The sequence below is a fragment of the Hoplias malabaricus genome, chromosome 15, assembly GCF_029633855.1.
Source record: "Hoplias malabaricus isolate fHopMal1 chromosome 15, fHopMal1.hap1, whole genome shotgun sequence".
NCBI lineage: Eukaryota > Metazoa > Chordata > Actinopteri > Characiformes > Erythrinidae > Hoplias > Hoplias malabaricus.
In genome coordinates this window covers 21,018,655-21,035,197 of record NC_089814.1, presented here as the reverse complement: position 1 = coordinate 21,035,197, position 16,543 = coordinate 21,018,655, and the positions used below count along the sequence as shown (strand labels likewise).

At 37.6% G+C, this 16,543-nt stretch overlaps 3 protein-coding genes across 3 annotated transcripts; 1 reads left to right on the top strand and 2 right to left on the bottom strand.

Moving 5' to 3' along the window:
- Positions 1-131: 131 nt before the first annotated feature.
- On the bottom strand, positions 132-3,539 carry ccdc90b (coiled-coil domain containing 90B). Its single transcript, XM_066646708.1, has 9 exons — positions 3,058-3,539; positions 2,862-2,981; positions 2,517-2,620; positions 2,334-2,435; positions 2,107-2,148; positions 1,951-2,022; positions 1,809-1,862; positions 652-766; positions 132-449 (listed from the first exon to the last, which is right to left on the bottom strand). Exons 1-9 carry the CDS (start codon positions 3,164-3,166, stop codon positions 394-396), a joined length of 774 nt encoding a protein of 257 aa, XP_066502805.1. The 5' UTR covers positions 3,167-3,539; the 3' UTR covers positions 132-393.
- Positions 3,540-3,675: 136 nt separating this feature from the next.
- alg8 (ALG8 alpha-1,3-glucosyltransferase) lies at positions 3,676-9,985 on the top strand. The gene is made up of 13 exons (XM_066646707.1): positions 3,676-4,217; positions 5,601-5,679; positions 6,096-6,289; positions 6,455-6,561; positions 6,634-6,701; positions 6,974-7,100; positions 7,204-7,307; positions 7,647-7,767; positions 7,889-8,028; positions 8,216-8,355; positions 8,459-8,556; positions 8,648-8,720; positions 9,157-9,985. Exons 1-13 carry the CDS (start codon positions 4,129-4,131, stop codon positions 9,389-9,391), a joined length of 1,575 nt encoding a protein of 524 aa, XP_066502804.1. The 5' UTR covers positions 3,676-4,128; the 3' UTR covers positions 9,392-9,985.
- Positions 9,986-10,617: 632 nt separating this feature from the next.
- guca1d (guanylate cyclase activator 1d) lies at positions 10,618-15,535 on the bottom strand. Its single transcript, XM_066645281.1, has 4 exons — positions 15,341-15,535; positions 13,769-13,918; positions 10,927-11,014; positions 10,618-10,757 (listed from the first exon to the last, which is right to left on the bottom strand). Exons 1-4 carry the CDS (start codon positions 15,533-15,535, stop codon positions 10,618-10,620), a joined length of 573 nt encoding a protein of 190 aa, XP_066501378.1.
- Between the last annotated feature and the right edge of the window lie 1,008 nt (positions 15,536-16,543).

The window sequence follows — 16,543 nt, the reverse complement described above, 5'->3', positions numbered from 1 at the left end:
AAATAAAGTTTCAGTGTTGAAGATGAAACATGTCTTGAATTATTTTATTTTAGCTTAATACTTGGACAACACCACACATACGTAATCATACATCTGAGAACCATAATGAGGGACTTTAATGGTAAATAAATCCATAAAACTTAATTGCCTTTTATATAAGTACTGTTTCAATTAATGGAATTTGATTAAGAGTGGAATGTATCGTGGTACTAGTGCTAGGAAATTATGAAAGACTACACAAACCATGGCCAGGACATTTGGTTTTATGTTTTACTGGCAAAATGCTGGTACACATTATCTGACAAATATATAAAATATTTTTATACTAAAAAGGTTACATTTAAAACATTTTAAAATTTACTAGTTACCAAAAAAAAAATCGGTTCTTTGTTTTCACTTCCATAAACGATGGAAACCCAGGGCAATTGCCAAACAGGAAAAGATGCATGCTGTTGAAAGTTTAAAAATTATTTTAAAACATTTTGAAATTGACATTTCAAAGTTACATGTTAATACTTGTGTATAATTCTAAGATTTTCCAATATTTAAAGTACAATACAATTTTATGTTCAAGTTACTTGATAAACCAATGAAATGCAAATATATCAGCAGAAACACACAAGATGTCAGTGTTTGAAAATCATTACGTACCTGCGAGATATCGGACAGTTTGAAGTTTAAGTGATTCCAGGAGAGTTTTCAATGAGGCCACTTCTATGTCTATTTTCTTGGTGGTTTCTACAGCACTGCTTTCAATTTCAGCATTCTAGACACAAAGGAGTATCCATTCCTGATTATAATGAAATCTGTAATATTTACTACGTTTACTTAAAGGGGACATATGAAAAAAAAAATTTTAGCACATATTTTTTAAAATCTAGGTGCATACAAACACAAGCTATGAAATAAAACAATCCTGTCAGTACTGTGGTGTGGGAAATGTCTGAATGGAATGAAAATTGGATTAAATGAGCCGTTCAGGGTTAGTGCTGATTTCTACATGGAGTGCAGACCCTTCAGAATTGTCCCAGTTCCTCATTTGAATTTCACTAATCACAGCGCTAGGCCCCGTTTATGTGAGAGCACAGAGCAAACAAATACAATGAGTATGAAGAAAAATATTCATAAATATGGAAGAACAGGGAGCATGGAGATAAGTGTAGTAATAAATATAGTGAAAACAACAATAGTGAAGAAAGAAAAACAAAAATAGTTAACAGCTTCTGCTTCTTGCTCCTGTCTGCTGGGCATCTGTGGCTCACTAATATGTTCTCATCACAGGCTGAAACTGGTCGTTCTTAATATCGCTGTTTATAAGTGTTGTTTTTTTCTTTCTGTTTCACAGACACTTTATTAAAACCCCAGAGAACTGTGTTAACTTGTGGAAAAATGCAAAAATTCTATCAATATAACACTGTATGGGCAGCACGGTGGCGCAGCCACACAGCTCCAGGGGCCTGGAGGTTGTGGGTTCGATTCCCGCTCCGGGTGACTGTCTGTGAGGAGTTGGTGTGTTCTCCCTGTGTCCGCGTGGGTTTCCTCTGGGTGCTCCGGTTTCCTCCCACAGTCCAAAAACGCACGTGGGTAGGTGGATTGGTGACTCAATATGGTCCGGAGTGTGTGAGTGAGTGAATGTGTGAGTGTGTGTGTCTGTGTTGCCCTGTGAAGGACTGGCGCCCCCTCCAGGGTGTATTCCCGCCTTGCGCCCAATGATTCCAGGTAGGCTCTGGACCCACCACGACCCTGAACTGGATAAGCGCTTACAGATAATGAATGAGTGAATGAATAACAGTGTATGTAAAATTTACCTTTTTGTGGAACTCTGTATTTACTTCCATTAATTTTTTCTCTTGCTCTGTGAACTAATAGATACAAAAAACTGTTTATTCCTGCTCTATAAACTAATGAAATTATTATAAATGTTGTAAACCGCTGTAAACTACTGCCTACCATGTCTGTAACTCTGCTTCGCTCTAGATTAATGTCCAACTTGGCATTGGCTTGAATCTTCTGACTTTCCTCCTGTAACAAATTACTGTATTATACAACATGCAATATTAAACAACCCCCATGAATGATACATGAATAGACATTCGATATACTTACAATCAATCTGTTCTTAATCTGTTCAATTTCAGTTTTCATTTTCTAAGTGAAAAGAATAAATGAATAGGGGAAAAAAGGCTCAAAAGTGTCATTAGCGTTAAACTACTCAAAATCTATTCCAAACCTACTGTATGTCGTCTATTTTTAAATAAATGTTGGTTCAATTTTAAAAAGATTTACGCTGGGAGGTTGAGGTGTGTTTTTTAAAAACTCTTGAGAAGACTTACTGCATTTTCAGAGCGCAAATTGGCAAATTCACTTTTTTCCAGAATAACCATGTCCTTCCTAATAGAATCCAAATGAGCCATAATTTGCTGCAGGGCAATTTCCTGAAACAGAAAGGAGAGTAAGGATACTGAGCTCATTTATTGAGTGAACAGACGTTGACAGAGACCTGTGGATTCCTGTACCTGATGTGCCCCTGTCACCATGTCTCTGTATACAATGTCCATGTTGGCTGTGGTAAGAGTTACCAGTGCGGTCACAATCATTTCTGCTTGTTTCTTTTCAAACCCTTAACGGAAATATAATCAAGAGCAAAAATATATAGACAAGCCAGGGTCAGGAATACATTTGTTTTTATCAAATTTATTTAAAGAGTACCCTCCACTTCACACAGAGAATAACTCAATGCTCAAATTTGAATTGATGTGATTATTGGAAGGGTCATGACCCCAGAGAACATCTCTGCTCCACTGTCCACTCGTGTCGAGCCATGTTTACTATGGAGATTACACAAAGTGTCTGTACCATACCATTGGATTCCAGCTCTTTGACGAGGGCGTGACTGTCAAAGGTCAGTTTTCTTTGCTCCAGAGGTGTGAGCTCCACTTTTCGTACGTCGTAATTCTTAGCAGTGGCCGTCACACGGAACTCTGACAGAAACAAACTTTTAACACACCGACAAACAGCATCCCGTTTAAATTGGTGTAAGATGAAGACCAGACTCACCTCTGCGACCCTGAAGAACGGATGGCCTTGTGACATTGTGAAGGGATGAGAGCTTAAGTCTGAAGAGACCAGCGCAGTGTCTGCGTGCAACAGTTCCCCAACACGCCATTATTCTGTATTATAATACACAGCCTAACGACTTTAGAAAAGTAACCTGCCCAGACGAACTTAAATCTAAGATTTAGAGCCACTCGTTATTGAATCACAACAAGAACACGAATACAGAACAAAGCTCTGTTCTCTAAGGATAAATAAAGACTCGGTCTGCGGAAGTCCTCTTCACTCCGACATTTTACAAACGCTCTTTTAGCCCAAGTTCAAACAGTTCAGTTTTATTCTGTCATTTTATTTTGTTGATGTGGTTTCCTAACCCGGCCGGAAGGAGGCGTTCCCTAATAGCGGTGCCACGGCCAGAGATAGTTCAAAGAAGAGACCTACTACTTTTTTTTCTGTTGTAAATCAAAAACAAACTCCAGAGGGCGCTGTGTCTTAGAGGAACGGCACTGAATATGACTAAACGACTGCAAGGGGGGGAATAAGCCTGGTTGTACAATTTTGCGACAACACACTACGTGTCTATTTCTCTACAAAAGTCTGTTAGGTCAGAGCAGAGTTGGGGTCACTACTTCTGCGGTCTTATATAGTGTCTTACACTTGGCGTTTAAAAACACTCGAAAATACGAGAGCAGTGTTGATATTACTTTCTGTGTTGTGAAAAACAGAAACTACGAACCCATTCATGCAGTCACTCTTTGGAGCGCTCTCTGGCTTTGGACGAACCCAGAAGACTTAAGATGCTTTTTTACTCCCTATGTAGTGCAGTTTATGGGCCGTTCTTTAACAGTTTCTACGTCTAAATATTGCGTATTATATTTAATATATATAATTTTATAGGCTCTGTCTAAAATGTAATGCACGTTTATAGTGTAGTAACCACAGTGTATTGACCTACACTGCACTGCATGAGGAGTGCGTTGTGATTTGAGACCGAGCCCGAGTTTCAGCTCTCCCCGTGTGTGTTTACAGGCTCAGTAGACCCTCTCTGTTTTTGTAGTGAAGTGTGTCTCTGTCATGGCGGCGCCCATGAGTGCAGAGAGTAGCTGGTTTGTGTCTTTGTCTCTCGGAGTTTCCTTCATCAAATGTCTTCTCATAAACGCTTAGTAAGTGCAGGTTACAGCAGAATTAGTTCAGTGTGTTTTCAGTGTGTGTTCTAATATTTCTAAACGGCCTGAGTCCGCCCTCTCGCTCATATGCGGTGCTGGGCTGTTGACAGATTGTTATGAATATCCATTTATGATATTAAGTTCAAAAACTCATAAAACATCTTATTTACTGAAAATAACATTCCAGAATTACACTGTGCTACCAGAATGACCTGTTCATTCAGCATATTTATTTGCTCTCTTCTGCTTCAACAATAATTTGGACTAGGGTGACTAGATTTGAGGTGGTGAAAAAGTGGACACGTCTCCGGGGAGGGTTCTCGACCAATAACGGTAGCGCTACAGTCAGACCGTCCAATCATAAGATTTTGGGCTAATTAACCACGCCCCCTTCTAAATCAAGCGAACCAATCGGAGTAGGGGAGGGCGGGACTAGTTTGTGAACGAAACGCTTTTCAAAATTCTATGTAAACTCTAGAAAAACAAAACCCGGACGTTTGTGAAATTCCGCCCGGACATTTTTTTAAGTCTAAAAAAGAGGACGTCTGGTCACCCTAGTTTGGACTGAAGTTGGGTGATTCATTTTGGAGCACCAAGACTATTCCAAATCACCCCAAAAATTTTTGCTGGGATGTTTTATACCCCACGGGTAGACACTGTGCATTGATCACGGAAAACGTGGGTTCATACGCAACTTCTCAAAAACAGCTTATTTTATTTCATGCCTCTCTGTTTAGACCATACAAGTAGTATGTAAACAAAGAATCCAGTGTGTGTCCTTGCCTTGTGCTTGTTGAATCTGTGTAGGCTCTGCACCCACTGAAGCTTTGATTAAGATGAAGGAGTTACAGAAGTTTATAGAATGAATGACCCCCACCAATAAAAATGAAGCTTTTTACCTTTTTAATATATCTGTTAGATGTTGTTTATCTACTAGAAGACGTACCATGTGCAAAATAAGTGGTAAATATCATGCCTGAGCATTTCGGCTTCAAATCAGCAGTGTTTCATACTTCAAAAACCTAAGGACCCAATCCAATCAATTTGTGGGGTGGAGATTTTATGCTGTGAGTGTTGGAGGGATGTAGATAGGGATGTACAAATCGTGAGGCATATTTATAAGGTGGTGTTGTGTTGCATGCACATGGGGGTGAAGGTGTAGATTTGCATCAAAGGTATTTTTTTCTTGGAAATTATAACTTACTTTGATGAACAAAGATGAGATTTTAAGGGTTTAGTTCTAATTGTTTAGCGGAGGTGTTCTTTAATTAATTCTGACAATAATACATAGGTGTTCATTTTTTTCAGATCTAGCTACATTTTTAAACAACAGTCTTTACATAATTAATAAATAATTTGTTTAAAACTTATTTATTACAGCCACTCTACAGATTTTGAAGTTCATCGGAACTGGCTTGCTATTACTCACTCCCTGCCTTTGTCCCAGTGGTACTATGAGGTAAGTTATAGGGTTTATATCTTATTTTTATAACTTCACACATACACACCATCTCGTTTTAAACTGTACATGAACATTCACTTCTAAGATACAATAAGTGATTCTGTCTTCATAATTACACCATAGCCAATCCGAACAGACGTCATTTCCAGGTACTGGTCTTGAAGGTGCAGTGAAGAGATTATGGAATATAACGTGTATTTTAATTGAATTACATATATAAAAATGAATAATTATTATCCACAAATATTCTCTAAGTGGGGTCGTAATTCTCTAATCTCATGGGGTGTGCTTTTTACCTTACTTGCATATGAGAGACAGTGCACTCTAATTTGTCATATATATCAGTGCTTTACAAACTTTATGCTGGCCCAATTAAAAAAAAAATGTATCCTTTGTTCCCTTTGCATTTTCAGGAAACTTCTGAGTGGACGCTGGACTATCCTCCACTGTTTGCTTGGTTTGAATATGGATTGTCGCACATTGCCAAATATTTTGATAAGGAGATGCTGGTGGTACAGAATGTGAATTATACAAGTCCCGCCACAGTGTTGTTCCAGAGGCTGTCTGTCATTGTCACTGATCTGGTTTTCATTTATGCAGTTAAAGAGTAAGTGTGTGTACACAGATATTGATGTACTTTACTGTTTTTTAATGATCTCAGCTGTATAGAACTTTTGTTCATTATTTTGGTCACGCTGATGTTCGTAATTAAACAGTGGTTCAACATTTTCCTGCACTGGAAAATATCGTGACTGGTTTGCGATATTTCTAGGTGTTGCAAATGTTTGCGAGAGGATAAAGGGAAGGATTTGTTGGGGAAGCCCTCTTTCATTTTGGCTACTCTGCTGCTGTGGAACTTTGGTCTTCTCATCGTTGACCGTATCCTTCAAAGGAACATAATTAAACACTCTTAACTGAGCTCATGTTTTGACCTTGAATCGTTTCATACAGATATCCATTTCCAGTATAATGGCTTTCTCTTTGGAGTTCTACTTCTGTCTGTTGCACGACATTTTCAGGTGTTTTTTAGTCTTTCTTCTTTATTTGTAAACAGGTTTACCTTGTTAGTTCATTTACAGCTTACGAACATGAACTACAGTAATCTAAAATTATAGTAGTGGGGACATAACCTTTGTTTCAAAACAAAATATAGCAGTTTTTGTGTAGTGTAATGTCTATATCTCACTTGTACAAAAATGGCTTTTATGAATATGAATGTGTTTTATTTGCTTACTCATATGCTGAATAAAGTGCATTCTTAATGCCTTTTTATGCATATACATCTCAACAGGCCAGACATTTAGAAGGTGCTTTACTGTTTTCCATCCTCTTAAACCTGAAGCATATATATCTGTACATTGCTCCTGCCTATGGAATATTCCTGCTGAGATGTTTCTGCTTCACTCAAAGTAATGCAGGTACATTTTTTTCAGCATGACTTAAAAAAAAAAAAAAAAAAAAACAGTTGCTTTTGATATTCAGTTTTTTGAAGTCCTTAAATGGCCTTTATTTCTTTCCTAGATGGTTCATTGCAGTGGAAGAGTTTGAGTCTTTTTCGGTTAGTAGCTCTTGGATCAATTGTTTTGTCCATCTTTGCGGTGTCATTCGGACCTTTCATTATGATGGTATGTAAACAGAACTTTTTTCTATGAAAAAAAATAGCAAATATTACTGATGAGAATAATATAAAACTGCCCTGTATTAGGACTCAGCTCGTTTCCAAAGATTGGGTTCCCCACATGTTGACAGCTGTGTTTTAAAGTATGTTTTGTACTCAGATTCTAATATATCAAGACCATTAGGCATCAATATATTGGTTGATTTATGACATTAAAAAGAATTATTAGAGAAAATGTTTGACAAGCCCTCAGTCTCAGAACTGGACATGTTAATATGGAGAATAATTCAATTCTCAACTCCATTTCTTTTTTCTTTTTCTTCTTTTTTTGATGCATCTCTCCAAGGGACAACTCCAGCAAGTCCTTTCCAGACTCTTCCCTTTCAAACGTGGGCTGTGTCATGCTTACTGGGCTCCTAATATCTGGGCTCTTTACAACATTGCAGATAAAGCTCTTTCTATATTGGGTATGAATTTTTATTTACAAATTCATGTTTATGATTGCGGCTTGCAGTGTACTTACGAAATTTTAAGTGTGATTTCATATGGATTAGTCTCATATTAACAAGTAAATGTTTGAAATCATAGGTGTTAAACTCAAGCTGCTTGACATTAACAAACTTCCCAAGGCTTCAATGACGGGGGGTTTGGTTCAAGAATTCCAGCACTCTGTTCTTCCAACTGTGTCTCCGTTGATGACACTAATTTGCACATTACTCTCCATCTTGGTGAGTAGTCTGGACAAGTGTCTAGTGAGTGGCTAACAAATCGGTAACATTGATGTAAATTGATTAGCAAGCAAGAATTGAAGCATGAGTTTTTGAAGGCAAAGCAAGCCAACAGTGGTAAGATTTTTTGCAGATCGTGCTCTTTTTGTCAACTTTTAGCTTAGTGTTTACCATTTATTCCCTTTAGCCTGCACTATTCTGTATGTGGCGGAGACCTAATGGAGTCAGAGGTTTTCTGCACTGTGTGGTTATATGTGCCCTTGGATCATTCATGTTTGGTTGGCATGTGCACGAGAAAGCCATACTGATGGCAATACTGCCTTTAAGGTAATCCCTTGGTTTTTGTGTTATGTAATGAATGCTGGACATTGTCAGACTTGCCAGTTTTCTCACATGGTATTCTTCCACTCCCCCACACACACCCCTCTAGTTTGCTTGCAGTCCAGAGCAAGGAAGATGCCAGAACATTTCTGATCCTAAGCACAACTGGTCATTTTTCTCTCTTTCCACTGCTCTTCACAGCCCAGGGTATGTACTGGTCAGTCTCTGACAGCTCCTCATTTCACAATGACCAACTTGGGTTTAATATTTTGACATTTTCATCATCTTTCGTCTACAGAACTGCCTCTCAAAATTCTTCTCATGCTGCTGTTTACAGTCTTTGCATTCAGCTCCCTAAAGAAGCTTTTTAGGTAAGTTCAATAGATTTGAAGTCACTTGTTTCATCTTTGAATATCTTTTAAAGATTATTAGCTCTAAATTTCACAAAGCCCTGAAGTGCTTATCTGGCTGATTTGATCATTGGGATATTTTCAGCTAAATTCATTTATAATAAAAATTATAATAAATCAGTGGTCATATATGTATTACTTATAATAACTTTTATAATAATTTAACAGTCGAAAAATGTGTAATGGTATTGTATTATTACATTGTTGTATTGTAACATATAAATATGTAAAATGACCAGTGAATGCACTAGAAGTGATGATATATTGTGATACTGGAGACAATTATAACAAGTGCTCTTGTCATCCTCTTGTTATCTGTTTTAAATGTAATTTAGCATTTTAAAATTCAAAAATTTTTAGTTTATGGAATTTATGATTGTTTCTCATTATCATTCAGTAAAAGAGGGCACTTGCTGAACTCAGTGGAAGTTGCCTATCTTCTGGGCCTGGTTCCTCTGGAGCTGGTGTGTGAGTTTGTTTACCCACTGATGTCCTGGCAGAAAGCACTGCCTTTTTTCCCACTTCTCCTGACCTCCGTCTACTGCTCACTGGGTGTGCTCTACTCTTTTGTGAGACTCTATCTCTCAGTGCTGACCACACAAAACTCCACAATCAAAGCCAAAGCTCTGTAAGTAAGAATCGTTAGAGATAATGTGGAAGGCTGAATACATGACAAGGGTTGAGACCAAAATGTTACTTCAGGGCCCAAACAGGTGAAGATTGTCTTGCTTTTCTGGGGTGAACTTGCTCTCGGGTGTAAAATGTAATTAACTGGGATTTGGAGAGTAATTTTCTAGTATGTTATATTATTAAATAAAGAAATACAATTTTTAAAAAAAGATTTTTTAAAAAGTCTTCTCATTCTTCGTTCTAAATAGTGAATTTGTTTAATTTGTTGGAATTGCTTGAACCACAACATTGAAAAATATAAAATATTTTCATTTTTATTTTTTAATAAGGCAACAACATAACGGTGTAGCAGAGCATGCAATAATCTTGATTTTCAATTTACAGATATGTCAGGTGAATATCAAGCAGTCCAAGTACAGTGTTTATTGAACACCAGAATAAAATGTTTGATTAAAAAAGAAGAAAATTTGTTCACCTTTACATTCCTCTGAGAGACTCACACCCACAGCCCCAGGATCCTTTAATTATTTGAATTGTTCGATGGACCCAAATGTTTTTACATTATTTAAATTTAAGAACATCTATTGTTCAGATGTATTAAATCAATAATGTACAAAATGCAATATGAAACTAATATTAGTGTTTGCATGACTAAATAAAATACTAATTGATCAAAATAGCAAAGGCAAAGGAGGGCTCTTTAGTACATGTGTGCATTGTGATAAGGTCTGTTGTTTTACTAAATCCCTTAATATTAGGTTACTGCATTTTTCTTTTACCTGCATCAAGGAACTAACTTCCATTGGGAAGTTCAGAGTGTGAAGGGACGATTCTGTCTTCTCGTCCTCCTTGTAAACCATTTACATTTTGATGGCTCTGTTTTTGAGCACTGCCTCCTGTAGCAAACTCTTCTGTTAAGTACAAATGAAAAGTGCTTACCAACATGATGCAAAAGCACCACATCCTCATAAAGTCCTTGGCAATCTCACACCTGAGACTTTCCTTAAAAAGAAGTGTGTTCCTGTAGTTTGAGTCTTGCCAGCAGTCTCCTCTGAACACCTTAACGCATTAAAGGATCAGTCCTGGGTGGCTTTGTACCTCACCGTTCCCACAGTATCCTGTGCTTTTCTCCTGTGTGATGTCTTGTGCAAAAAAGCCTTATTTCCTTTGTGTTTGGCTTTCAGTGGGGAATTTTTTTCCTTACAGAATTTGTCTTTGTTGCAAATCATTATTTGCTTTTAATCATATTCCGACGTCCTTCAACTATGATGACCAGGACAGGGGTCAAGTCCATCATCTTTTTCAGCATCTTCATAATCTCAGGATGGCCTTTGGCTCCTTCAATGAACTCTTGAAGTGTCAGTTCACCTTGATCAAATGGAGGGTAAAGATGTGTTTAGGTTATCAGATACATAAAGGTTTAAGATCAGATAAAAGCTGAGGTAATAGTGTTGCAGAATTAAGCAAATGTTTTTTTCAGAGATCCTGTTTTAAATCATGCAAATGCCCTAATTTTTCAGGTTTCGTTTGCTCTAACCTTCTCCGCTGACATCAATTTTTTCAAATATAAGTGAAACAATGTCCTCTGGTACAATGTCATATTTTCGAGTGATGTCTTGTATGGCCTGTTGGAAACAAACAAAACAGAAAAATGTCTCTCAAAGATTGCAGCTTGTTTTAATATTCTCATTCATTTGTGCTTTTGGCTATGCTATTACTACATGGTTCCTATGAGTTTTGCTATGAGTGCTTGCTGTAGCATTCCAAGTGTTTGCTAAGACTTTGCATGGGTGTTGCTTAGGTTTTCAAGGTGGTTGCTGGGATTATCATGTGTGTAAAGTTGTTTGTTAAAGTGCACTACAGGGTTAATCAGAAGTCAAATGTCAGCCTTTTATTTCAGAAACAAAAGGGAAAATAACATATCTAAATACCCCAGCAAGTAATGGGTGAGGGGATCTACCTAAATGCTCAGCACTACCTGACAATACTTCCCATCTCTTCTGACCGAAGATGGCGCTCAGCATTTAGGGTGTGGTTGAGCCTGTAATGAGTTTGTACCGAACAACAAAACTTTTGAAATTTCTGGGTTGATAACTTTTGAACCACAAGAGACATTTGATTGCAGCAATCAATTCCTGAGACAATTTTGGTTGTCTTTGATATGCTACATGACCACTTCCCACTGGAAAAACTTGCCCTTGATCCAATATGGCTGCTTTTAAGACAACAGCCAAGTTCCAGACATAGTTTAAAAGGCCCCCACACCCGTTACTTGCTGGGGTATACATTTAATCATTAATTTTATTCATTCGTTCATTGTCTGTAACTGCTTATCCAGTTCAGGGTCACGGTGGGTCCGGAGCCTACCCAGAATCACTGAGCGCAAGGCTAGTTCTGGGGTATTCAGATATGTCATTTTCCCTTTGGTTTCTCTAATAAAAGGGTGTCCTATGACTTTTGATTCACAATGTATATCTATTAGCATGACAAATTAAATTAGCAATTAAAATGTTTGTAATAAACCTAAAGTTGTGGACAATGTAAAAAAAAGGGTGTGATGAACATGAGTTAAATGTGAATTAGAATATTCTAGTTAAAAATATACATGGGCAGCTTCCATGAAAAATATGTTGTTGTGTGTACAACTTAGTCTTAATGGTGTAATGAAGTAAACTACCTTTGTCAAGGGCAATGAGACAAACCAAAACCATGACAGACTTAGAATTTTGTGGCTTCTAACAGTTTGGATAGTCATCATCAATGTTGGTTAAGAGTATTGGCATCCATTTTTTCAAAAAAGGTTTTAATATAGATTTGTGTGACTATGCACAGTACATGTTTCTACTGTGCACGGCTTTATCCCAGATGCCTCTAAGCCCAGTGTTTCTGGACATATTTAACATTAGTCTTCCATTTGGAACAGTGAATTTTGAAGCCTTTGGGCATGTAACTACATTTTGTATTGCTTGACATGTTTGCCAAAGCAAGTCTGAGCCCAATGTGGTTATATCGACAACAAATGAATGATAGTCCTTGATGAATGACAGTTTGAATGACACCTGACAGAGGGATCAGAGATCATGGTTAATCAACTTTGGCTTGCGTCCTAGCCCTTTACACACTGAAATTCATCAGATTCCTGGAAACCCTTTAAATTTTGCAAAACAATCCCTAACCGTCTTTCAATGAGGAATAATTTTAGTACACTCTTAAAAGTAAAGATACTACAAAGGGGTCTTTGAGCGATGCCATAGAAGAACCACTTTTGGTTTCATAAAGAACCATGTTTGTCTAAGAGGTATGTGAGTGAGAAGAGTATTTTAAAGTTTTAAAAGTTTACCCATTTAAAATTATAAGCAAAAATAGTTCCTAAGTAAAAATGTTCCTACTATGGTATTTCACACTTTGTAGCACCTTTTTTTTAAGGGTGCGTGTGTTGGTTGGAAAAGTTGACACTTAGCAAATTAGTGCTTTCCTATATAGGTTAGAAAGGTTATAGACATAACCTTTTTGAAATCACATCGTTATTGAGACAAAGCATAGAAATATCTTGTGGTTATGAAGTCTGTAACACAAATTAAATTCAAGAAAAAAAACTTTTTTTTTTGTACCATTTCAACTTTTTCTAATTTGAGGTTCTAGCTAGAACAGCATAGATTTTAAATAGCGTAGTTTGGTGTGCCTCTTATTTCTAAATGGAGAACGTCTGAGGTCAGACCAAATGGGGAGTGTGACTTCATGGCTTGAATGAGATTAAATTAGATCATCCACAGTGTAAGTGGCTTTGCCTGATTTCCAGCTTAATGCGCCTGTCAGCTCGGAGCACTCTGTTACTGACAACTACAACTTTGATTACAAAATATTTAATTGCAAAAACTCAGATGTAATAAAATAATGTTGACATTTTTATGATAGAACTATTTTTTTTACAGTAGATATGTAGTTAATGAGGTCGGCACGGTGGCGCAACAGATAGTTTCACTGTCACACAGCTCCAGGCATCTGGGGTTGGGGGTTAAAACCCTACTCCAGGTGACTGTCTGTTAGGAGTTTGGTGTGAGTTTGTGTCGCCCTGTGAAGGACTGGTGCCCCCTCCAGGCTGTGTTCCTATCTTGCACCCAGTGATTTCAGGTAGGCTCCGGACCCACCGTGACCCTGAACTGGATAAGTGGTTACATACAATGAAAGAATAAATTTGTAGTTAATGATAATAATACTCCTGATTATTCATCAAATCAAGGACACAATAAAAATACTATTTAATAGATAGGTAGAAAGATGTTTGTGTGTAGACAAAGGGATAGAAATATGGAAGCAATATAACTAGCCAGATAGATGTTAGTGTGTGATGTTAGAATGAGTGAGTTTCCTATAGTCACCGTGAATATGGTCTCCAGTTCATCCTTGTCAATTTTTCCGTTGCCATCTTGGTCAAAAAGTTTGAAGTACCACTTTAATTTCTGGTTGATTTCCCCCTTAAGCAGTAGGCTGACAGCAGCAATATACTCCACAAAGTCTATATATCCATCCTTAACAGACAACAGAGCAAAAAAATCATTTTAGCGTTTCACATTTGACCTACATTGACCTACACTATTTGACCTGAAGGTGTTGGGCACCTGCTCATCCAGCTTATCCCAAATGTTTAATATAGCTGCACCACAGAGAATGCAGTTCTACTGCTGCACAGCTCAGTGCTGGAAGGGTTTAAACTACTAATGTTTTTACAATGTGAATGGAACCTAATCTCAAGTGCAGCAGCTTTTACAAACTGCGCACAATTTAATGTCTGTGTCCACAGTGGGTGCACCTGGGTAACAGAATTCACTAGTTATAGTGCCTACAAACTGTTGGATCATCCATGCATGTGCTTAGAGTTACTTGAGTGTTTTATTTTTACTGATTATTATTAATATTTATTTATTTATTTATTCTTGGCTTAAATTGGTTTTTAATGATCATTAATCAATGGGACAGTGTTATCATTTACTCAAAAGCAAATAGTCCCCTATACTGTTATATAATATCAAGATCCAAAAAGACTCAAACTTGTCACTATAAAGCGGCTGTGAATATGAAATTATGATTGGGTTTGTATTGGAATAATGTCAGATAATTGCTTACTCAAAAATAACAGGTTCAGAAATGTGTTTCCACTTAGCTGATATTTAAAACAGTATTAATGCTTAGCTTTTGCTGCATTTGTAATCAAGTAATCACAGAAATACAGGTTAGGTTTGTGTGTGCGACTAATTTGCATGAGTTGATGGTCTGAAAAAGCAAAAATAAAATTGCAGCTGACAAGTACGAAAATGTGGTTTAAAGAATCCATCATGTGACACTTTTGAGCGGAAATTGCAACACATCTGCTAGTTTCCCACCATTAATGTCATGGTCTTAAACAACAAGTGTTTCATCATATTAGGTATTGAAGTTGGACGTGCTTCATCTCTCCAGAGAACATAAAACCTGTCACAGTGGAATTTTACACTCCTCCATCCTATGCTTGGCACATACGGCTCAAGTGCAGTTGCTTCAGGGTGTTCCTTTCTAAACAAGTTGTGGGTGTGCATACTGAAACCTTAATGTACATGAAATAAATATTGGTACTGACTAAATTTTGTTTTCAAGAGACACATTGTAAGTTTGGATATACAATAATCTGACTAAATATACTGATACAATCCAAGTAGTATTGGTTCATTTGTATTGGTCAAATTCACTCGGGTCATTTGGGGATAATATTTAGATCAGCTGGCATTTACAAATCATATATAAATATGATAAATATTTTGGTCAATTTTTGAATTTGTATTTATTTATTTTTTGGTCAGTAGTGTCCATAATACCCAGTTACTCGACTGATTTCAGTTTACAGAGACAGTAAGATGTGTGTAAGCAAAGAAGAAACCTACGAAACCCATTCCAAAATTAATCCACCCTGTCCTTACCCCATCCATATCGAATGTGTAGAAAATCTGGTCCACATAACTGCTGGCGTCCTTGTTCATACCCTGCAGCCCGAGTATGCACTTCAGCTCAAAGAGAGTGATGAGGCCTGATGGAGACTCCTTCATGAACTTGTTGTACCAGTGGTGCATATCCTCTGCCAGGATTTCGTCCAGGCTGCTGTGCTTGTGGCCCATGGCTACCCTGTGCGACCGTGAGGGAACAGCCCGTTCCTCACCTGCTGCTCAGTGCCCTGCTCCACGAGTATGCTCCTGCTCCAAAGCTGCTACACTTCTTCTCAGCCAGTGTTCAGGAGCCCTGCTAGCTAGCCACACCTGGACATTCATCAGCAGACTGCCCGTGTTCAGAAGGCCCTGCAGCGAGCTTCGGACAATCTAAACCACTTATGTCCGTGTGCGATTGAAAAGTGGTAGTTGCTTAAAATAACTGCCGTTAATTGGATAATGACAGCTTTCCTTAGCTGAATGAGAGAACATACAGAGCACTTGCTTAAAAAGAAGCTCTGGCACAGAACTGAGAGTGATTATATAAAACCTGCCCTGAGTTCACCTGCCTGTGGAGGCCTGTCCTAACCGTAAAGAAGGGAAAGTTTAAAGGAGGTTGCCATCATGATGCTGCTCATTGTGGACATCTGTGATGTCAGGACCATTTGACAAACATTAAATGGCTAATGATTGAATTCATTTATTATTGAAACTTACTTGGCAGCATGAACTACAGTATTTGTCTAAATACTTGTGGATATTTCTGGTAAATTAATAAATTCCACTACCTTAAATTTGGAATAGGTAATTATATAGAAATCAGCAAGTAAGACCATTTGTACATTGTAAGTCCCACCTTCTACTTTCAGGCCTCATTCCAAGGCCACACCCCTACAACATGAAAGGATAATTCTCCCAGAGCAAATTTCAGCTGAAGGAACCGAAAGGTTTGAAAATTAGCGAAATAAGACAGGATCTACACTGTTCAGGCACTTGTGGTTTAGCAGCAGATGATTTTTAAGTGAAATGATTCTCAAAACACACACATTAAGAGCATAAAGCCTCAAACGTAAGTCAAATGAAGGGTCTTTTAGGTATTTTGCCTACTTTCAGCTTCATTCCTGTCCTTTTTTTAACCCTCAATTCACAGCTAGGGTTGTGTTTGTTTCCACACCCATTTTCAGACTGTGATAACAATCA